This window comes from Pungitius pungitius, chromosome 16 (assembly GCF_949316345.1).
Source record: "Pungitius pungitius chromosome 16, fPunPun2.1, whole genome shotgun sequence".
Lineage (NCBI taxonomy): Eukaryota > Metazoa > Chordata > Actinopteri > Perciformes > Gasterosteidae > Pungitius > Pungitius pungitius.
The window spans coordinates 3,080,049-3,103,601 of NC_084915.1; the positions used below are offsets into that span (position 1 = coordinate 3,080,049).

Sequence of the window (23,553 nt, forward strand, 5' to 3'; positions counted from 1 at the left end):
TATTTAAGGACAAATGCTGGCTGTGCATTTGTCCTTGAAAAACAGTAAAATGGGTTGTTCAAGACACTGTTCATACGTGTTCTTTGATTAAGAAATTAATAAGGGGAAAACGTGCAGAAAATGATAGGCTGTTCAGCTAAAATGATATCAAATGCTTCAAAATGGCAGCCAAAACCAGAAAGGCAAAGAAGAAAAAGAAAAACGACTATTTGAATGGATCCAAATGGACCCAAATGGCAATGGCTCAGCCAATGATCAGCTCCAGGTGGATCAAAGAAGAGCTAAGATTGCCTGTGAGTACTGTAACACAGACGACGTCTATGTGAAGCCAAGCTACCAGCAAGAAGCCCCTGCAAAGTCCCATTGTTAAAAAAATAAAAAATACAGGTAGGGTAAAGATTGTTCTTTTTGGGCCAGTTTGTCAGACGTCCTGCAAACACTAAATTCAAGCCACAGTACACAGTGAAAAAGTAAAGCATGGTGGTGGAAGCATCATGATATGGGGAGGTTTCTCATACTATGGTCCTATTTATTGCATACTAGGGCTCATGATCAGTTTAGATACATTAGAATACTGGAAGAAGTCATGTTGCCACATGCTGAAGAGGAAATGCCCTTGCCCTTGTTGTTGCAACAAGACAATGACTGAAAACACACAACAAAATCATGGGTCCAGACAAACAGAATTCAAGTAATGGAGTCAGCACAAACCCGGATCTTAATTGGTCTGACAAAAAAAAAGCTGTTCATGAAGCAAAACCAAGAAATGCATCGGAATTGTGAAACATAGTACAATTGTCCTGGGCTGCAATACCTGTTGACCAGTGCCAGAAGTTGGTCGACACAGACAGTGCCACAGATGTGGAGCAGTTATCAGAAACCATGGTTATGCAACTTAATATTAGTTTGATTCTCAGGAAAGTTGAATCTTCAAGAAATTTAGTTTATACAGTACATGTTTGAGTTTGTAAAGATGTCAACACTAACCCTTAACATTATATTTCTTGACTTTCTGTAAGATATCAAATTCAATTACTTTTTCCAATTTTCTTGCTTGGAAATAGAATGTGCAGTGTCCCCAATGCATTTGTGTTGAAGAATTTTGAGGTTTACTCACCTTTTTAAACCCACTGCTATTATGAACATAACTGTAGCACCAAGTAAGCCTGAAAATTAGATGTCATTTTGTAGATCCAACCTCCAGCTAGTGATCAGCACAAGTAGAAACAGGATTTTTGTAAATTAACTTTTTCATAAACTCCTGCAACGTTGGAAAGAAAAGAAAGTGGCTCAACGCTAGTTATGACTGGTAGAGCTGCTGAAAGCCAGTTAGGTGTCCCTGCTGAAGGCAGGCACAGGGTCTCGCTCTATCCACTTTGACAGAATGGACCAGTTTATCCTGGTTTGCGTGCTTCAACTCAAAAGAAACTGTCAAGACAAAAATAATACAATTAAAAACATTTTTAATTAACAGTTTGAAAACAGAACATCGTTGCATCTCCCATTTTCTGACTTTGTATTTTGCTGCAAACAAACAAAGCACACAGTTATCTGAAAGTCCTGAACCGAGTCCGGAACCCCCCCCCTGCCTGCTTTAACAGAAAAATGGAAGCAATATCTAAGCAAGACTGTGCACCCCAGGGCATGTCGAGGTAAAGCACTAGCTCAGTGTGCACAGCTGAGGGGTCCATCCCTAACACTGCTCGTTTGCTTGGTCAATAATAGTAAGGAAATTCACACGGGGGGGGGGGGGGGCTAGCAACAGTTAGGGCTTGTAATTAGGGTTATGAATCAAAAGATTGAAAGAGGCTTTGCATTATAATAATTCTAATAGTTTTTAAGGAATGGGCTTCCACTTGCTGTTGTGGTTTAGAAATGTAACTGTCATCCAAGTTTCTAACACAATGGTGGATTGGGAAGCAAGGTGTAGTCGATGAGGGCAGAAGACAAAGTTCAGGTTCATGAAGGAAAAACCAGATCACAGCAGTGCTTAGTCGTGTTAACAGTCCAAACAGTTGAAACATGGCCAAGCACTACACACTGCCCTCTCACCATCAGCATGTCAGAAAGGATTTCATGTACAGTGGTGGCCTTTATTTCTGTCTAACTGCTTCTTGGTGTTTCAGTTTCTTAGAGTCTATTGAAGAGAGAAGAGGTTAACAACGCCAACAAGAGGGGTGGGGACTCAAGAGTGAGTGGTCTGAATCCTTATCCAATCAGCTTCCAGCAGTTCAATAAACAAGGACATAAAGATAAAAAAAAGAAGAAGAAAAAAAAAGACAGAGTGCGGAGCAACCCAAATATTTTAACAGTGTCAATAAATAATGATCATCTTTCTTCCAGTTCCAGCTGTTATAATTCATCATCAATGTGGGTTTCTTCTGGTGCTGGAAAGAGGACAGAGAAGGAACTTAATAGTGTGTATGTGGATCAATGTTTACGTTATGAGTGCAGAGGAGCAGCAGCAGCAGCTCTGTAGAGAATATGTTCCATCAACCGGTCACGGTTACCCACTTGGGTAATTACATTACATTTTATGTCAGTGAAAGAATGTAATAGAATGCATCACATTGTTGCAAGATTTATTATTGCAATAGAAACTATAACTTGTTATTACGGTTCAATGTCAAGAAAGGGAACACGTCACTGTAAGCTAACAAGTACTTGAATTGTATCATCGTTGTTTGAGAAGAAAATAAAAAAATCGACTTTTTTTTTCCCCAGGGGAGATTGACAGAGCTGCAGTAAAGATCTACTTATTCATAAAAGAATGAGAAAGAGCGCTGTGTGTCTCCTCAAGGTCCTCTCAGGAGCAGATTGACAACATGTGCTTATTTGTCGCATAAGATGTGCACAGAGTAGACCTCCTGGAGGAGGGATGAGCTCATTGCTGGACTTTACATTGTCACAACACAATGTAAAGTCCAGCAATGAGCTCAAATGGAACATTTGTACTGCTGGACCATTGAATGGACAATGAAGAATCAGCAACGAGTTAATTCTGTTCAGAGGAGATTCACAGTTATTGGAGCATGTTAAATGCATTTCAAATCATTTTGTCAAGTTCCCCGACATCATCTGCAACATGTATGGCAGACCAACCTGTAGTTTTGGTTTCTTCTATGGGCTGTGATTGGCTCTCTGAGTCTGTGTGTACAGCTCTGTCTTCAGTGGGCGTCGCTTGGCCTGGCTGCACCTCCTCTGAGTTTTCTGTATTTGATGAAAGCATACAGGAAGTTATTTTTGGCCTAATTACAGCTCATACATGGAGTTCTGTTGTGGACCCACCAGTCTTTGTGTCGGTGCTCTCATCTGTGGGGGAGATGACTTTCTCCTCTGTGTTGTTGGCTTTGCTGCTTTTACCAGAGCTGGTGCCATTCTTGGCTTTGGGTTTAGCTTTGGGTTTAGCAAACTTGGCCTTGTTGAGCAAGTAGTTCACCTCTCGATCTAAAAGAGTCAGCTTGGACTCTATGTCTTTGGACAACAGGACGGGCCGCTCAGTTAAAGAGCTTTTCTCCTGCGCTGCGACCGTCTCATTCTTCCACTTCTGGAGGAGACAGACAAATTGACAACCAAAGCTCAGTTCATTTGATACAAGTAGAATTATTTGGCATAAAGAAACACTTCTAAATGGGCCTAAAAAGGACAAATCTTAAAGCTATGGTTGAAGACTGCACAAGATTTCTTTAAGAAACTTCACGACCCGGGCCAGTGTTGCCAACTCCTTTCAATGAAAGCGCTTAGCAAAAAGAACCTGAATCTAGTGAAAAACAGGCAGAATGAAAAGATTTACCGGTTCTTTTTCTGTCAGCTCATTTGATTAATTGAATGCCATCTGGATGTAAAATTAGTTAAAATAAACTAAAGATGCCAAAATGTTCAGACTTTGACAATAAATCAGTAACATTATGAGCTGGGGCTCTGGCGTTTGAGTTGGCCACCTGGAACCTAAAGGTCAAGTCTTCATGTGCTGCTTTAATTTCCATTATATTAGATCAAAATACCCATCTGCAGTGTAATAAAATTACACGTTGACCACTTACCGCCGTTTCGTTTATCACTTTCTCTAACGTATTCAGTTCAACTTGAGTAAAGATTTGGTCATCCTCTGGGATAAGTTTGGCACTCCTTTAAAATAAAGAAAAAGAAAATTGAGTGTTGAGGCACAACAGCAGGCCCACATGTCCTTCTTCCCTTCCACTCACCTCAAGAAGAAGCTGGAAGTGTTAAGCATGCTGTCCAGGGCGGCCAGGCGGTCTGGCCGCTTGCGTCGCTCCTCCACCCTGAAAAACATATCCTTGCAAAGGCTCTTGAGCTGAGACAGCTTTTCTCTCAGCTGCTTTGTGGTGGCTGCGTAGCTGTCCTCGTCCATCCACTCCGATGCCTCACTCAGCTTGGAGGAGATCTGCTCCTTCTCCTCATCTGACACCACCAGCTGGTATTCCTCCTGGTACAGCTTGTCCTGGAGGAAGAACAAAAGTATTAAGTGGGATTGAGATGTGGTGCCATACAAAGGCTCCTTTTTTTCCTTCCCTTACACTGTTTTTTTTAACAACAGTGAATAAAAAAAGGATAGCGCTGAAAGATTTTGCTCACCTGTGTCTCAAATATAAATGATTCCAGACTGTTCAAGGACTTTTCCCTTTCCTGTTTCGCCAGGTCTCTGTCTGTCAAATCCTGCAGTCTGAAAATAGTACAAGGACTCCCCTCAGCATGAAATACTGCAAACCAAAACAAACTGAAAGAAATTGAATTTGTTGCTTTACTTCTTCTTAGACGAAGTGACATCATCAACTGTGGGGTCCAGGATGTCGTTAATGACGAGTTCCACTGTGATCTCTTCAGCAATCTTGCTCTTTTTTTGAGGTTTGGTCTCCTTCTCGGCCTCCTTCTCGGCCTCCTTCTCGGCCTCCTTCTCGGCCTCCTTCTCGGCCTCAGGGTTGACAGATTTTTCTCCATCCTCCTCCTTTACCAGCACAAATGCGGTTACTCTCTACACAGGGTTGCTTATTCTTTTTTCAATATTGACTTTCACCAAGTGATGTGCAGAATGTAGACCTCCACAGTCTAACGTAATGTTCAATTCACACTATGGTGACTTTCTCAAGAGTATGAGAAACTGATTTTACCTTGGCATCAGTCTTGCTTCCTGTCTCCTCCGTCTTTTCCTGACTTGTCTCTTCATCTGCACTCTTCTCTCCCTCTTCCTTCTTCTCTTTGGCAACCTCTTCCTTCTTGACCTCATCCTTAACTTCCTCTTCCTTGCCGTCCTTTTCAGACTCTGGAGGCACTTCCTCCTCATCCTGGACACAAAACAATGTTAGCTACAATCCCTTTCTAAGTGATGGTCACTGTGCCATGAGTTATAATTACCTGGACAGGTTCAGTTACATTCAAGGCGGGTTCTGATGATCCTCCTCCAAACAAGGTGGAAATGGTGTTACCCAGCTCTGAAACGGAACACAGTGCAATGAGTCCTTGACAACACATCCTGGAGAACTACACGAGTCAGTAATCACATTGCACACTAAAGATGTAGCACTTCACAGAGTTAAAGGATCATCTAATAGTGTGCTATTAGATGATCTGTGCTAATGTGTTCAGAGGTGTATGTGTTTATTTGAAATTAAAGTCAAAACAGACGAGGGCCTTGTGTTTGCAATGCTGATGTAATTCACAGTACTATTGATTAAGGATGAACTTCTCTAACCCTGAAAACCAAAGGATACAATATATCTAAGTAAAAACACAGTTTACAACCTTTTGGCAATGACATCCAGCTGTACCAATGAGCATATGAATGGTTGACATATGAGAAAATAATCTTCATAAAGTGCACGTAGGAGTTAACCAAATCCTACTAGTTAATGTTGATTCCTCCTCTTTGTCTTCCACAATAGTTTCAAACACAGACTCCACCTGTAGATTAAAAAAAAAAAAACCTCAACTCAAAATATTCAGATTGAGTAATCATTCAAGCACACAAAATAGTTTGATTTGACATCCGGCCTCCTTTATACCGGAGCCAGAGCCAGATGCTTTCTTTGCAGACAGTTTTTCATGCTCCGTGTGTGTTAATGTGATCACACATACATGTACTGTTTGGAAGTCTGAAATATCAGAAGGTAAAAAAATAATAATAATAAAAAAATGAGCTAGCGGACTAGTTTCTTACCCGGTCCAGCAGCAGCACGCCACTTTCATCCATGTTGAAATGGGCTTTGATGCCTTTCGACTCTGCATCTGTGTGCTTCTGGAAGCTGTTGCTTACTCCAGACAGTTTGACTGTGGTCAGGTTCTGCGAGCCAAACACACTGTGGAACGCGGGCAGAGAGGAGAGGAGGCTTACATTGACATCATGACAGCACAGCAAGAGTCAGAAGCAACAACGTGGATCAGAGAGCGTAGTAGTTGATTACTACCAGCTGTCCAGGGATGTCCTTAACACCGCTTACATAACAAGTAGCTAACTAACCTGAGGTCATCCTGACTGAGGAAGCTGAGGTCACCGTAGTTGATGTAGAAAGCAAAGTCAGCGCTGTAGCGGTTGAACGTGATGACCTTGCGCTGGGGGTAGGGTGCCATCCTCTGGAAGAGGACGCGCTTGTTGTGTTTGTGGCTTTTCAACCCCTCTTCCTCCGTCTCTCGTGTGAACTCCACCTGTTGGGAGTTAAATGACAGTCAGGATTTATTTGACCATCTGATGTTGTAGCTGAACAATGCATCCCATATGGATTTTAGTCAAGTTAAAATGACTGCATATCCATCCAAAGGGATGTCATGCAGACGGAGGCACTGATGGACGTGCACTGACCTGGATGGGGTAAACTGCTGCGTCTCGCACCAGGAAAGGCTTGACCTTGAAGGCCTTGCTGAGGGCCGCCGCCTGGTACACTGCGCCCATGGCTGCGGCTTCGTCTGCATTGATGTTCTTCCCTAGCTCCTCCCTGCACACACAGATGCAACGTTACACCCACACAGATTCTCTGGCACAAACCTAGATGCCAATCAACTTCTTCCAGGGGAAGGGCAACAGGGGAAGGAGGGAGGCCGGGGTTGGAGAAGAGATAAAGAACATTGAATGGCAAGCTGCAGAGCCTCAGCGGCCTTTGCTCCATTACTCCTTCTGATGGGGAAGGTTTACTGAATATCTGCTGCATATAGCATGTCTATTTCAGTCTCTGTCTCACTCTAAAGTAGGGTCTTCACATATTGCTTAGGTTTATTGGTAAGTGAAAGGTATTTCATAACCCAGTGATTGACACTTACTTCTCCACAGCTTTGAGCAGCACCTCCTGAACCTTGGGGACACGGGTGGAGCCACCGACTAAAATCACATGTTCTATTTCCTCCTGTGGGCAGAAATAAAGACATTCACAAATTTTGACTCCGCGCTCATTGTTTCAGAACCAATTCATATTTCATCCATCCACACGGCTTGAAATGTAACTGCCCTAAATGTTTTTTTTTTCTTCAGAGCACTTCCTGTTCCAACCCATAGTAGAATTTTGTCATGTCTAACATTGTTAAAAATTGACAAAGCAAAGGGGAACCGACAAATCATCAGCATCGTCCCTTTGGGACAAGACGAGGCGTCTTGATACATGAACTGAGGACACTAACCAGCTTCATCTCTGCTGTGGTCAGAGCATCCTCAACTGGACGCGGAACCCTCTCAAACAGGTCGGCACACAGCTCTTCAAACTCAGTCCGTGTCACTTTAGCTTTGAAGTCAATGTCATCCATCAAACCCTCCACCTGTAAAAAAATTAAGTTTTATGGTTACTGCAGCATCAGTCACCGTCCCGACTCCTTGTGACATTGCCAAGACAATTCAAACTGCTTGAAATAAAGATTTTGAAAATGTCCTTCTTAAATTGTGGAGAACCTGTGTGTTTCCAGCTGGTTGGAGTCTTGCAGGTTCAAATGCCTGGACTCACCTGGGCCATGAAATCCATGTTTGCACTGAGCACTGTCTTGAGCCTCTGAGCCTCTTTCAGGAGCTTGGCCATGGCCCGTTGGTTCTGCCTCACATCCTTCTTGCTCTTCTTCTGCTCGTTGAACAGTTTGGCCAGATGGTCCCGGAGACGCAGGTCCATCTCCAAGCCCCCCAACCCACGGTCAAACCTTATAGCCAGAACAAGACACCACACCTTAGACATTTGCTTTGGTGGGGGGGGGGGGGGGGGTTCAATAAAAAAGTGCCATCTTTTCGTATCAAAACATTGCAAGCTGATTTATCCACATCTTTCGCTTCACGTCTCGCTTCATCTCTCTGCGAGTGTGTGTTTCTCTGTACTCTGTTGTACCCCCCGTAGTTCCACGGCAACCCCACTAGGGGGAACACTCACTGGGTTGAGGCTGGTGCATGGTTCTGGTTCTGCATCTTCACACACTGTTGTGTCGACGGGCTCGTTTTAATTCATGGTTCTAAAAGGCTGTGGCACGTTTCAAAGCAATTCACTGCTAGAACACTAGATGTTTTTTTGGTTGGAGACTACCTACGGAATGACATCTTTGTCTGTGAAAGTCGTTAGTTTATTTATATATCAGACTTTTTTGCCCCCTGCATTGCCACTGCTGCTCATATTTGCCCCATATTTTCCTCCACAACTTTGTACACCCCTCGATCGCCAAACTGACATTTGCGGAGATCTCCCGCCATGATTTGGAGGCCATCTGCGCGTCCTTAGAGTCTGCTAATGACTGGTTGTAGAAGTGGTCATAATTATGGATTTCTTCTGACAAAAGCTCTTCAATCCGATCCAGTCTCTCATAAAAAAATATCTTTGTTTTAATAATGGCAGTATTGTGCTATGAAAGCGGAAACGAGAAACGCCGGAAAGGATGTAGTTAGCAGACCAATCACACCCTTACGGGCTGCATGAGGCTTGGGTAGCTTTTGACGCTAGACTAAAAGAATTGGTCAAGAAGGGGTACAAAAGCATGCAAGGGGCACGCAAGGTGCTCTTGCATGGCCTTGTGTTTCTCGTAAAATGCAGAAGCAAAAACTAGGCTTTAGGAGAACACTTTCTCTACTGCCCCAAAGACAGATGCACATACTAACCAATTTATTTTCAGGAATGTCAAAACTATCCATTTGAATAACAAAGAAGTAAAAATGTAAAAATGTAAAAATGCTTTGCTTCTCCATTTATGATTTGTGTCGTTGCTCTGTATTAACAAGTTTTGCTGTAGTTGTCATTGACAGAGAATCTGTCAACAGTTTCATGTGAAGTAAAGAAATAAAATAAAATCCTTGACTCACCCGACCCCTCGGATCTGTAATTGAGGCTGTGTGCCAGCCTCCTTGGTTTTGACAGTCTGGTAGGTGACGATGGTGGCCGTGGTGCTGCCTGAGCCCATGTCGTAAAACATCACATTCTGAAGAAGGAACAATATCAGACTTAAGCAATGTGTATTCACTCAGAGGAGGCGGTCTTCTTACAGTGACAGATACAGCCTGGAATCTTTTTATGCATTGCCTCACGTTGAGATCAATTTAAGGCTAAAGCTGTGGATGGTCAACGAAACTAGAGTGATTGTGTTAATCTGTCTCTCAATAGTCCTTCCTTACTTATAAAATAGAGAAGTTAGAAATCTGCTCTGCACTTGGAGAGAGGCTCACAAGTATTCACGATTGTAAAACATGGGGATGATCATTTCATTGCACTGAAGAACGGTGAGATAGCAGCATGCTTTATGGGTGAGACTTACGCCTGCAATTACTGTAGACATTTTTAATAAAAGTTCAGATACAAATGCACTCATTTGACAAGGCTGTCTTGTATATGGGCTGCCATCCAGTCGCGTGGAGAGCATTCCTTTAGCTCTAGCCCCATCTACTGTGTCACGCCATCATGGCATACCACATACTCAAGCTCCACTAAAATCAGAGAACGCGTCTCAGCCTACAGTGAATAGCTTTACTCTTCACTTATGTACATGGATTAGTTGACAAGAAAAATATATAGAAAGCCATCAGGATGACTCTTAACATGTACTTGGGAATAATGCTGAAAGAGCACCTTGACTGTGTTGTCAATGTCTTTCCTCCTGAACACCCCGTAGTTCAAGGCCACGGCGGTGTTATCGTTGATGAGTTGAAGGACCTTTACACCAGCCATCTGTGCAGCCTGCAGGACTGCCCTGCGCTCTGCCTGGTTGAAAAAGGCTGGGACCGTGATCACTGCATCTTTTATTGGTTGTTCTGTGAGCAGGAAGAAATGAATACATGCTTTACATGTTATTTAATATACACTGATGCATCTTCTTCTGAAGTCCAACAGACCTGCAAAGTCCTGAGCGAGTCCACGAGAATAATTGAGCAGCATCCCGAGGAGCTCCTCTGGTGTGAACTGCACTTCTCTGGCAGAGCAAAGCACAGAAGATATTGGAGATCCCAGTCCACACATCAGTGAGGGTAAAAGCATTTGTTTTACTGTATACACCATGGTTTTTTAATTTTTGGGGGAGTTTTTCCTGTGCCGATGTGAGGGTTTGGGGACAGAGGATGTTGCATGTGTACAGACTGTAAAGCCCTCTGAGGCAAATTTGTAATTTGCGATTATGGGCTATACAAAATATAATTAATTGAATGTAGAAACTAATTGACAGTCAAAATATTTTACAGGAACATATTGTTGTGTATGTTGAGAAACAGAGTAAAGAGACTCACTCTGAGTTTTTAAAGTAGACCGTGCCTCTCAATGGGTCCTCGAGCAGCTGGTGTTCAGGGAAACGCTTCTGATACAGCGCCACCTGGAGGTTATTGTATTTTTTGCCCAGGAGGCCTTGCAGGTGTCTATAAACAGTAGTGGGGTTCTTCACAGACTGAAACATATCCAATATGGGACCGTTAATAACAAGCACAACATAGTTTGATAGTTTTTTAACTGTGGAATGAGGAATAGTTAGTCTAAAGGGATATAATAATGAGAATTCATAGAGGTTACATCAAACTCAAACATTCCTGAGGAAGACATACCATTCCTAGGGCACTGTCGCCCAAAAATCTTTCATTTTCCTTCAGACATACAGCCGTGGGAGTTTTCCTCCTTGACTCCCTGAAGAAGAAAAAAGCAGATAGTCTGTTGATCTTATACGTACTTTCGCTCAGGTTTTCTTATGAAACGTGGATGTGCGGCCTGTACGTTCACAGTACTTTGATCAGGGCAAACACTCACTTGTTGAGAACGATCTCCATTGGCACACCAGGTTTCACTATTGCAACTTTCATCCACTCACTGCCCAGGTCAACAGACATGACGGCAACTGCCACTACAGACACCAAGATGGGTTACATAAAGACACGGAACACCAAACCGAAGAACTGCATTATAGATCTGACTCATCAGTGACCGGTGCTAATTGTTAACAGTGTAATCTGTCGGTTGAAAGCACTTATCAGCACTACGACCAGGGCTTCATGCTAGGCAAATATGTTCATAGATCACATTACCTGTGTTAGAGGGAAACATGGCCAGAACAAGGCTGAAGAGACCAAGCGGCACCAGCATACTCCCCTCCATGATGAGCTGTATGATGAATAGATTGATCGTGAGAGTAAACTGGATTCACAGGACCTTACTTGCGCAACAACCTGATCGCACACCACCATCGCTACAACCTTTTAATCCCCCACTCCTCTTCATCCTTCCACCTGCCATCTAGAAGCTTTTAGTCCAGTTGTTCTCCCTTTGCCTCATAAGTGAGAGAATGAGGATGTCGTGGTTGAAAAGCTAGCTTCACACGGTTAGACCACAGACACCTGGAAATTCAAATCATTCATCAACCCTTAGACAATTGTCTAAGCATTGCTTACGTTTCCTCGTGGTCCTTCAGTGCTAATATGATTACTGTAACCTGAAGCAGTGGCACGAACAGATAGTGCTATTTGCCTATGAAAATTCAAAGAAGTAAATGCACCTGACCCCCCTAAAATAAGTGTGGACTGGTCCAAACATGTGGCCTCAACACAATTGTCTAAAGCTGTAATATTTACACAGTGACTCCGCACACTGCGGTCAACTCAGCCGACACTTTTACAATTTTAGTGCACGTGTAGGCTGATACTTACGGTATTGAGCGGGTAACCGGAATAAAAGCTATTTAAATCAAAGATTCCATACAATGCCTGTAGTATGTGTGTTCGGGACCAGTCCGACTACTCTTGTGCAATAAATGCAATCTTTTTTACTGTACATTTTTAGAGATTTTTGCAAAGTAAAAGCCAAATAATTGCAAGTTCAAAAAGATAATTTCTCCATATTTGATTGAGTAGTCAGAGGTCCTCAACACAAATTCATTGGTCCTTGTCTGGAACTATTGAGGAATCTATTTTTATTGCAGTCCAAATGTGGAGAAATAGTATTTTTGAACATGCAAAAAAACTTTAACTTTGATGAAATCTGCAAATATGTACAGTAAAAGCTTCATATTCAGCCTGCTAGTAGTCAGAGAGGTCCTTGACACAGGTACATTGGTCTTTGTCTGGAACTGTTGGGAAATCTGTTTTTAATTGTAGCTCAAATATGGAGACATTTTATTTTTGAACTTGCAATTATAGGGCTTTTACTTTGATGAAATCTCCAAATATGTACAGTAAAAATATTTCACATTCATCAAATTAGTAGTACACGAGTAGTCAGAGATTTCCTGTACATATACACTTATCATTGTCCGGAATGTACTATTTAGCCTTTTTTTCCGGTTAGGTGTTTAATACAGTAAAGTATGGATTTAATTTCCAATGGTGGAAATAAAAACTCAGGCAAGAAATTCACAATGCCACGAATACCAGACAAGTGTGTGTGTGTGTTTCAGCGCGACACATCAGGAAACGTGTGTGTTACACAAGTGAGGCAGTGACGCATGAATGCGAAATTAATGCGAACCTCGCTTTAATAAAACTAACTCAAAATCAGCGTTATTTGGGTGAAATGGATACATGTAAGGGGAGCGGTTGATATCAATTAAGTTAGCTAACTTATTCCCTTACAGAAAAGTTGAATACAATATGTATTGCATAGAGTAGTATCATAAACGGTTCAACTTAAAGCCATCTGGACAACGTGGACCAGGTTTGGACCTTTCGGATCAAAGCCAGCGGAACTAGAATCAGCAGGGGAAATTGACAGCTACTGTTAGCTAACGTTAGCTCACTGTCGAAAAACCATTCAACGAACGCATGATTGACGCACCGTGCTGAGGAAGCAACTCAACTCACCTTATCCCGAACACAAATGCAGGTGTCGACTATGCTATTCCGTGGGGATTCTTAGGTCAGCTTTCCTTATCTGTCTTTGGTTCAGAGGCTCTTTGACTCACACGTTTTATGTTTTCTGTTCCCCTTATCACCGGCTCGCTCTCAGCTTCCGGGCACGGAACGCGGCGTCACCTCATTGGATCAACTAATGCCGCTGCTGGGACGAAATCTTTTCACTCTAATAACAACCAAACATACTGTTTCCGGTTAGCATTAAAATGCAAAACGCAACGAAGCATAATCCTAAATATTTTGTATCGGTCCCTAATTCAAAATAAGATAAAATATGGTTTTAACGCATGTAATGCATTCAAAATATAATTGATCCTAAAGGTAATTAAGTTTTCACTGTACTGGCAGTGGCAGACAATTGATGTGCTCTTATTTTGAAACTGAAAATACATTGTCACCGGTAATGCACTTCCTCTTTCTTGATGTCTGAGGCAAGAACCGGCAATGGCGCACCACCGCCAATCCTGACCCGCCCATCTCTCTCCACGCACTGCACCGGGATTGGTTCACGTTCATTGGCTAATGCCGATTGGGCCACGTGCAGAGAGTGGGCGTACATTTAATGACAAGTAAAGTGAAAGCATGCCTCCTTCAAATCAACTTGAATTTAGTTACTATTAAGTTTATTTACTCCCTTGATTTGAGTAACTAATTGCAGATTTCTAAAAAGCTTAGTTTTTCACAATAGAATATGTTTTTAAACGAGTACTCTGAAACAGGTGCAGAATTATGACTTCAAAGATAGTTCAGCATATAACCCATATCCCAACATGATTTTGTTCATTCTGACCCAGAATTCTTCAACTTTGATGTCGCAGACATCCAGTCATTTATTCAATGTGAGACAGTTAAACTGGTTGAGTTTTACATGGAAATATATGTGAATAATTAGTATGAGCAGACACACTCAAAGATGGTGTAATTCAGCAATGCATAAGACACTGTATTACTAGTTTTAGCTTAAGGACATTTATACATTCCCAGTGATTCATGACAAGTAACACAGCGCATGACCGTTCCATGACAGCTGCATTGGCTGCTAAACAAAGTGGCATGTCAGCGTGAAGGCGGAGAGGCCTTCCTTGTGTGTCTGCTCATGTAGGAAGAATGCTTTTCAGCAGTTACTCTTGGTGTGGATGAGAATTTCTCTCTGCAGATTCACTTCCAGGCTCCCAGTTTTGCTGCCAGGTGGGTCGGTGATTAGAGTCAGTTTATTGAAAACTCCTCGACCAAAATAGTCAGCCACGACTGAGAAACCATCATTGGAGCTGCGTAACTGAAATCAGACACAAGAACTTGCATTAACTCCATCTTCTATTGTTTTTGGTTGAGTTCCTTCCAGGCAAAGCTAAAGTATGGTCACCTGTCTGTTGAAGTGGTCGTGCAGGTCACGTTTCTGGTCCTGGGCACGCAGCATGTCCATGACTTTGCGGTTCCCGGGAGTACAAGTTGGGCACTCAGCCTCACTCTCTGCATAGTTTTCGAAGCAGTGTTGGTGGAAGGAATGGCTGCACAGGAAATGAACAGACGGCAGCTCCAGAGGGCTGTTGCATATGTTACACTTGGTCTTCTGGAATATCTTGGCACTGTGCAAAAATCCAAAGATTTACAGTCATATTGGGAAATCTAGGACCTCTGCAGGTCAGCACAAGTAGCTACAGAAGGAATGAGCATGACAGCAGAAACAGGTAGAAATGAAATATTTGGGAATGATAATATTCACCAGCCATCTAAAGCAGTGGTTCTCAACTTTTTCTGTCACGCCCCACAAAATTCTAACAAAAAAATAACACTGTTGCTTCTAACTATCCTTTATCAAATAGAATGAAGAACATTGCAATCACTTTTTAAATAAACACAATATTTATTGATAATTTTCTACTTACTTTTACATAAAAAGCTAATACTTTGCACTGTAATATGTGAAGTTCTCAATAAAGTTCTTGAAATAAAATATTCTGCATTTACCCCTACACCCCACTAAATATATACTGGTCTAAAAAGGTAAGTCTATGAAAATTCCCATCTTTCACATGGCCCACCTGGTTTTGAGCTCCTCGATCTCAGAGCGAAGGTGGGCCGTTTCTTCGCGGTACTGGCAGATTTTGCGCTCATCGTCCTCAATCTGCTGGCTCTCCCTCTGCAGCTTGTTGATGAGGTAGTCCTTGATGACTGAGAGAGTGGCTGAGGAGTTGTGTGCCAGTGTTTGCACCACTGTGGCAGCAGAAAGAGCATGGCTGTAATCATGGGCTTCTTTTAAAACAACATGCTCCTGATACTCAAAAGTCAAAATCTCGAAACCCATGCAGCATTACGTAAAGCACCAAGAAGCTCACCGAGTAAAGGAGGCATCAGGTTGTTTTGGTCAATGTGATGTAGGACCTCGCTGATATAGGCCTTGCAGTCCTCTTCTTTCCTGGCAAAGTATCCCAATGCCTGCTCCCATAGGCAACCCTCTTGATCCCCATAGTGCTGACAGGCCTCAACCACTTTCCCATACTCCTCATTCTGCATGTGGTAGTGCATAATCTGCTGGTACCTGCACAGTGTATGCAGAGCATGTCAATAGATATTTATATATAGGTACATTCATACATATTTATCTCTGTCACTTACAGTTTACCCTTCTCATAAAGGTAGAGGACGCCTTCTTTGAAGTTGTGCATCTGGCAGAGGACCAGGGCCTTATCAAACACCGTGCTGTCACTTCTCAATAGGGACAGCGCTTCCCCCTGCAGGACCTTTTTCCTCTTCCAAACATATGCATAAGAAAGACTAGTTCATATGTGGTTTCCATTGATAAGCTAAATCTTCCGATTATTTATTTATATACATTTATTAATTGCTAGTTTGCATGGTAGGCACTGACCACAGGGTCCTGTTCGTGTGCCCAGTCTTGTAGGCGGAGCTCCAGCAATGTGTCGTACACTCCCTGGGGACAGCGGGAGTCCACGTCCATCATGTGTTCCAGGAAGGCTTTCAGCTCTCGAGGGTTGTTGGCAAAAATTGGGATGAATTCCTCAGAGTTGGCCTTAAAACAATCAAACATGGAAAGGCAGTTATAAGAACATTTGCGACCTTGTAGGATCAGTCTGGTCATTTGAGGAACCACACAGCACAATGAACACAAAGAAAACAGAAGTCCCGCAGACTGACCTTGTTGGCCCGACCCTTATCCAGGCTGTCTCTTTCAGCAGCATCTGTGCTGGGTTGGTAGTTGGTGCATAATCCCTTCAAGAGCAGCGTAGTACCTTCAGGGACATGGTGCATCAGTGTTTTGCCGTAACGCTTCATGTTGCTCTCAGCTTGTTCAAAAGTCAGACGTCCAATGTAACGCAGTCCTTCCTGATAGTTCTGGGTTTAGGGGGGAATGAGAGCAAAACTCTGAAGATGCGTAAAATGTTGATATGTTGAATAATATTACTGGCTTTATGTATCTATTAAAGTGATTATTGTTCCCATTAAGACATGAGAGAAAGAGATACAAATGTTCTGAAAGGATAAAAATGTGGGCGTTGAAGCCCTAGGTAATGACTATGATGAGTGAGGGGTGCCTGCAACCACTTGTTACAATAAACCCATTTCAATCAAATTTAGTTGCACAGTACACCCGGTGCGCTGGGTTGAAATTTGGACTATGTAAAGCATTTTATTTGAATGTTGTTGAAATTAATGATAAAAATAAAATAGGAAGAGACACTATTTTGTTGATGGCCCTTTTTGTATTTAATTAGCTGCTCATCCAAATGATGGCAGTTTTCTGGAACCATGTATCAACTCTCACAACTGGGATTAATTGTTCTGAAAAAGTTGCGCATGCTACCCAAACATTATGAATGTGCGGTTAAAGGCATTTTTCATTTGAACAGAAGGTTATTTAAATGGCTTCATTTACCACGGTGGATTGTTTTTTACTGCCATTTCCGCAGATTTCATTGAGCTGGTCACAAAGCTTTCATTGAGTGTGTCATTGTAAGAACGAAGTTTGTCCAGATGTATTGAGAGTCGCCTTAACGAAGGGACAATATTGAACTGTTAACCGACAATAAGTATTGTGACCAATAATTGCTAAAAGTCTAAATAAATATTAACTTAGAAAAAGGTGCTACACTAAACTCAGATGCGTAGCTTGAGAAGAACAAGCTATTGCCAAGCTAAGATCCACCTAAAAAAGGACAGTCAACCTTAAACATGCTTGAGCTGTTGCTAACTTTGGGGCTGACCCTTTACTTTAAAATGCAAGGGGAAACAAGTCAGGAGCTCAGCCTGGGTCTCCTCGCAGGTCTGAAGTCGTTAGGATTTTATTAACCACTAATCTTTTTCTCCCTGTGTGTGTGCGTGTGTGATGTCTTCCGCTTTCATTTTACTTTCAATGAGGTCAGCTGTGCGGTTTCTTTAAAATATTATTTTTTATAATTCTGTTTTTCACCTGTGTGTGTGTTGGTGATTAAGTTACACCTCCCCCTCCTGTAGTTCCAATGCACATCCCCCAGTTTGGCAACCACTGCTATAGACAGTACTGTCCAGCTGTGTTGCTCAACACTTGTTGGTGTTTCAGCCTGCTGCCTGGCAGGTTTCACACAGACAACAATGATCGTATGGAATCACATTGGACCAAGGTACAACAAAAGTAGTGCTGTGACACTTATATTGGCTGCTATTTGCATGTCTATTTACCTTTAGGTCTTCCAGCTGAATCTTCATGTACCATTCATGGTGCATGTGTTTCTCCGCCAAGAACACAGCGTGGCTGTGGTAGCCGGCCTGTCGAAGAACCTTGATGGCAATCTCAACATCAAAGTGGACCTCACTTTCATTGCTCTGTTCAAATACAAACAATGGTGTTATAATACGGCAGAAATTATTATAGGCTCAATATAACTAAGTTATATTGAATGGCCATGTATTCTCTGATATATAAAGGGGATATATACACACACATATATATATTACACACACACACACACACATGTATCTATGTATATATACACATACATACATACACACACACACTTATATATATATATATATATATATATATATATATATATACACAAACATATATACGTGTAAAATAAAAAAGTGAAAACTTTTATTGAGCAGTTTCTTTCTCTTACTAATACTCGTTGGTCACCTTAATGAACTCCTCCAGCTTGGAGCTGTCCTTTAGCTTGGTGTAACAGTTGAGCAGCAGTGTAGTGTGGTCTGCGTTGGCTAGGGACTGTCTGTGCAGGGCCTGCAGATATGCAGTCAGGTTGTGAATCCTCTGTGCATCCAAGAATTTCCTGATAACATATGATGGCTCCAGTTTCCCAATCGTCCTGTGAGAAAGGGATGTTTCAACAAATTACGTGCCAAGTGACATTGACACTGTGACTCATTTTCTGTCTCTTACGTGTCCAAATGGTACAATAGTAGACTTAAGGCTCAAAGAAGAGTCTGATACGGCACATGCTGGGATCAACAATACAGCTCAACGGCAAGTTCAATGGCACGTTAGACTAGAACATATAGCAAGTCGTAAAGAGGAATAAAACACTTTGTTTTTTTGTGAGTGAGTAATGAGAAAGCCTTCCTTCACCTCTGAAGAGTTACACATTCAAGAGATAGGAAAGACAATATGGATTAGGCTAAATTATCCTGGAAACAGTAGTTAGGTTAATTTATTTCAATAGAGGACATGGAAGTTAATTTTGGCTAAAACAATTTGTGAGCGATCCGAAGATTTGTGTGCAAGTAAAAATAAACTTTAGCCATGTAGATTTCTGACCCACTTGTCAAGATAAATTTAACATTCATTGTACATAACAGTTTGGAAAAAGACAACCATTACCGAATGTACTGCTGGATGGCACCATCATGGTCTCCCTTCAGGTAAAGGTGATCACCGTACTGTCTGAAGATCTCCGATAGCCCATCGCTGTCCAGGTGTTGGCTCTTAGCAAGGTTTATAGCCATCACAAACAAGTTCTTCTTAAAGAGCATCTTAAGAGAGAAACAAGGAAGATTCCTGATAACAGCTCTAGTGATTGGATTTAGTATACGAAAGGACTCAATCAGGTCCTGATTGTGCATGTCAGGAACTGCCTCGTGCAGGAGGTGCCCTCCACTCTGCACCCACCTCCAGTTTGGTTTGTGTATCTTTCTCTTGAAGAACAGACATTCTTCCATCTCTGGTTAGGATGTAAAAGGACCCCCACTCTGCCACCACGTCCACAACGTCATCAAAGGAGGCGCTGTACGCGATGAACTTGTTGTCCAGGTCATAGATGGTGAGAAGCTGTTTGTCTGATGGAGAGCTGCTACCAAATTCTGCCCTGAGTAGAAGAGCAATCAATGAGTGTATTCCTATATATCAAATGAGGACAGACACCGTTTGTTTTATTCCAAAGTGCAACTATTTCTAAAATATGATGCTGTTAATCGCAAAATAAGTGTTTGTATTGCTGAACTTCGAATAATGATTGAAGAGAAACTGCAATGTATTCATCATGCAAGAGAAAAATAATGTGATAATATTAGTTAACCAACTTCACTTCATAACTATTACTATCTGTTCTAATCCGTCCTAACCCTGTCCTAACCCTTCGGCACGCGACTAAAGCGGTGAGCAGTCTACAGTCACATTACAAAAATACATTTCAACAAGGGAAATGTTTGAAACACAACTTCTGCTGCAGATTTCCTTTGTTGAGCTTTCTGTAAAGTTACTATAATGCATCTTTAATTAGATGTAATATTTCTACTGTTGTCACTGCACTTGTTACTGTCTGAAGCTATTAAAGCTCAGTTTGGTCCTGGCTCTCATTGTGTAAGGTGGCTAAAACATATGTTTACACTTCTCCACTGCTCTCTGCGCGTATTCATATTAAAATAAATAAATAAAACAATCTGCTTGTTTTATGGATTTATTTTAAATGCTGCACACGTGTTGTCAAATTGGTGAGGATGACGGATTTCCAGTACTCCATCATGGAATTTGTTTTGTGTTGTCCTTACTTGTTGGACGACTTGGCATCCCTGTTGAGTAAAAACAGATATCCACGGTGCCAGTGTGCCAACAGCTTGTGTCCATCAAAGGCAAAGCAGGGCCCTCGTTCATCAGGCTGGTACAGGTACACGCATTCCTCACCGGCCACGATAAACTGGGAGTCTTGGGAGGGATCTGCTAGGGAGGAGCAGCGCAGCGCACAGCCATGTGTATCCAGCTCGACTTTTGGGTAATCCTTGATAGACAGGGTATAGCACTGGCATAGGGAGGACAGGAGGTTAGAGCGCCTCTAGAGCAGAGTCATGGAACATGTCACATTTTTTGAGGATGATCACACTTACATGAACCGTTTCCAGAGTGGCAACAAACAAATGGGTGACCTTTGCCACCTGGCGGAAAGCGAGGCCCGTGACTGGACTGGTTCCCTCATGCAGAGTCAGAGTTTTACTGTGACGATCTCTAGTGATGTCACCTTTAGTTAAAACCACGCTGCCATCTGTGAAGCCTGTTAAGTAACAACACCATTATACAAACCATTATTAATTGGGAGGTTGAGCAGCAATTACTGGGTCAAAAGGCTGAGAGTAGACCCTGTCTTTGTGTCTTACCGATAGCCATAAAGTTGAGGTTTTCATGTACACCTAGGCAAGATACTTCTGTCGGTTTGTTACCAGGGATCGCGGGGAAAATCCTAGTGCACAGAGGATTCCCACTGTCTCTTTTTTCAAGGTTCCAGACCTTTACCTGAAAAACAATTAGATTCCGTTTTGAGGTGGTCCGTTCAAATTGTTTGGGTTTTAAGTTTCTGTGAAAAAGCGCTCACTAGAGGGTTTATTCCTTGTTCATCCTGCCCCACTGACACAAGGATGCTGTGCTGCCTCAGTTGGTAGAGATGCGTTACCCGCAACTTGTAGGCCTGAAAAGATGTCAACTGCAGGGAGCGGGTCAACAGATAGATCTTGCCATCCATATGTGACATTGTAGAAGTTAAGGACATTTATGTATGGATGTAGGAAGAGATGACATGTAGGGCAGTTCATGACCCTTCCCAGTTATACTTTTTAAAATTCTAAATCAGCACACAGTTTATATACATATATAGTAATTTTGAAGCTAAAAATACAAACGCTGTGCATACATTGTAAGACGTGAAGAAAGAAAGAACATGTCCTGTGGAAGAGAGCCAGAGTACCCGTTTGCTTGGCTGACAGCAAGTCCACTGAACGGTAATGGCATCATTACCAGTACCGGCAAACGGAACAAAGCCTAGCAGTACTGTGTAGATTGATTGCTTTGGTACTGTTAAGTTATTCAGTTAAAAAACAAAACAATGTGCCGTTTGCTTTCAGTAGCTGATTCGTGACTAGCATCAGCTGCGCTAACCTGGACTAGCATTAGCTGAGCTAACCTAGCTAAGCAGTGGTTCGTCAGAAAGATATCTCCGAGAACAATGTGACCCCGGCCGGAGTCACATGCCGATATGCCATTAGGAAGCACGAAGTTTTTCCCATTATCCAGAGGGTCCTTCACCATGTCTTTGTCAAAGAACACGAATTTTCTCCACTGCAAGAACGCTGCCATTTTCTTAGCGTCACCAAAATAGCTTTAAGAGGGCGTTGTCATGTGACAGTAAAGTCACGTGGGGTACCCGGTTACTGTTCTGACGACGGCGGCGGCGGCTGCTGCTGCTGCTGCTTCTGCTTCTTCTTCTTCTTCTTCTTCTTTAGTGTTTATCGGCAGCTTGCATCCTTTTTTGTTGCACTACCGCCATCTTCCGGATTTATTTCTCTGTTATATCACATCCTTATTTCATATTCTTTTCACCAGACCTGTTCATAATAAAAATTTGAAAATAGTTTCTCTACATTGTTCATTCTCCTCACTCTCTAGTATTTCCTTCACTCCTGTCCCTTATATTCCAATTTTTCCTAATTCTTCCATCATCTTTTTCCTATGTTCTTCATATTGTTTACAATTCATTAACACATGCTCTATTGTTTCTGCAACCGGACAAAAACCACGAAAACCTGTTGGGTGCTTCCTTATAATATGAAGTGTACTGTTCAAATTACTGTGACCTATCCTTAATCTGCTCATAACAATTTCTTCTCTTCTATTTCCTCCCCTTTTCTTCACAACCCCAAGTTTATTTTGAATAGTATACAAATGTCTTCCTTTATTTTCCCTATCCCACTGCTGTTGCCAATTTCTAATGGTTTCTTTCCATATTACACTCTTTCCTTCAGATACGAGCTGTGGCCCTTTCTCAATGTCCCTAAGACTTGCGTTCCCGCGAGAATAGACTCGGGAGTCCTGACTCATGGGTGGCAGTATTCAGTGATTGGTCTTAATAACTTCAGCTGGATCTGGATCACAGCTAATCGCTGCATGACAATGCTGTATAAAGGCGGAGCACCTGTCTGCCGTTCTTCTTCCAGAGAATGGGGTTACGAAACATCCCGGCGGCTTTCACGCTGCTCTGTGTGGTGTGGCTGCATGCTGCTCTCGACCTCATGCACTCAATGTCCGCCGCTGGTAACTCTCGTGGTAGCGTCGGTCCCTCCGACCCACGCTGATTGTCCCAAGCGGCCTGACCAGGCAAAGGATCATTGAGCAGCAGCAGCAGCAGCACTACACCAGTTAACCTGCCAAAGACCACTGCAGCTTTGCCTTTAGCTAAGTTCTCCTTGTCTGGGTTGGCTTTGTCTTTGGCTTTGTTTTGGCCTCCCCACATTGCTCATTTTTGCCTGCTTCGCTGTGGGCCTCCTAACTCGGTCAAGACATGTTTTAACTGTACAAGAGACAGGCCGTGCTTATTTGTTATTTTGTCTGTTTGTCAAATTTATTTTCTTTTGTGAGTTCGTTAAGCTTTGGTTAAGCCGTTTGTCTGTTTTATTTGTAGTTTTTGTTTAAATTTAATTGTTTTCTTTCTGTATTAGTCTTGGTTTAGTTTTATTTTATTTTTACCCTGTTGCTCTCATCTCCCCCCATTCAGGTGCTGAGTCTGGTGGATTGGTGTCCCAGGTAGTGTTCCCCCCCTATGGTTTTGCAGGTTGTTGAGTTTGCTTTGCTTTTAGTTTCACGTGTGGTGCTCCTTGAGTCCCCTTTTCTTTGGACAGTCCATCATTGTAAGTCTCATCCCTGATTGGTTCCCCCGTTGCTCGTCCCAGAGTGAGGTTTTTTACTACTTTTTTAAACGGTGAATTGAATTGAATGAAAATTACATTTTGTACTCTAGATCGTGTCTCTGCCTCATTTGCGATGAAATGCACTCTCAATCACA

The 23,553-nt window shown here is 42.3% G+C and overlaps 2 protein-coding genes across 2 annotated transcripts; both read right to left on the minus strand.

Moving 5' to 3' along the window:
* Positions 1-2,152: 2,152 nt before the first annotated feature.
* Positions 2,153-13,402, minus strand: hyou1 (hypoxia up-regulated 1). The gene is made up of 24 exons (XM_037467521.2): positions 13,229-13,402; positions 11,462-11,537; positions 11,187-11,280; positions 10,988-11,066; positions 10,679-10,833; positions 10,292-10,368; positions 10,029-10,210; positions 9,269-9,384; positions 7,941-8,127; positions 7,624-7,758; positions 7,270-7,352; positions 6,815-6,947; positions 6,476-6,660; positions 6,176-6,314; positions 5,862-5,919; positions 5,374-5,450; positions 5,130-5,303; positions 4,767-4,966; positions 4,597-4,684; positions 4,206-4,462; positions 4,044-4,128; positions 3,289-3,547; positions 3,103-3,210; positions 2,153-2,387 (listed from the first exon to the last, which is right to left on the minus strand). The coding sequence occupies exons 2-24, from the start codon at positions 11,529-11,531 to the stop codon at positions 2,353-2,355; spliced, it is 2,976 nt and encodes a 991-aa protein (XP_037323418.2). The 5' UTR covers positions 11,532-11,537; positions 13,229-13,402; the 3' UTR covers positions 2,153-2,352.
* A 673-nt stretch (positions 13,403-14,075) lies between these two features.
* vps11 (VPS11 core subunit of CORVET and HOPS complexes) lies at positions 14,076-21,973 on the minus strand. Its single transcript, XM_062558243.1, has 16 exons — positions 21,706-21,973; positions 21,094-21,238; positions 20,879-21,014; positions 20,612-20,775; positions 20,279-20,526; positions 19,401-19,596; positions 19,113-19,264; positions 18,414-18,600; positions 17,957-18,100; positions 16,436-16,633; positions 16,149-16,310; positions 15,896-16,029; positions 15,616-15,818; positions 15,322-15,493; positions 14,643-14,865; positions 14,076-14,555 (listed from the first exon to the last, which is right to left on the minus strand). The coding sequence occupies exons 1-16, from the start codon at positions 21,849-21,851 to the stop codon at positions 14,394-14,396; spliced, it is 2,772 nt and encodes a 923-aa protein (XP_062414227.1). The 5' UTR covers positions 21,852-21,973; the 3' UTR covers positions 14,076-14,393.
* Positions 21,974-23,553: the final 1,580 nt, after the last annotated feature.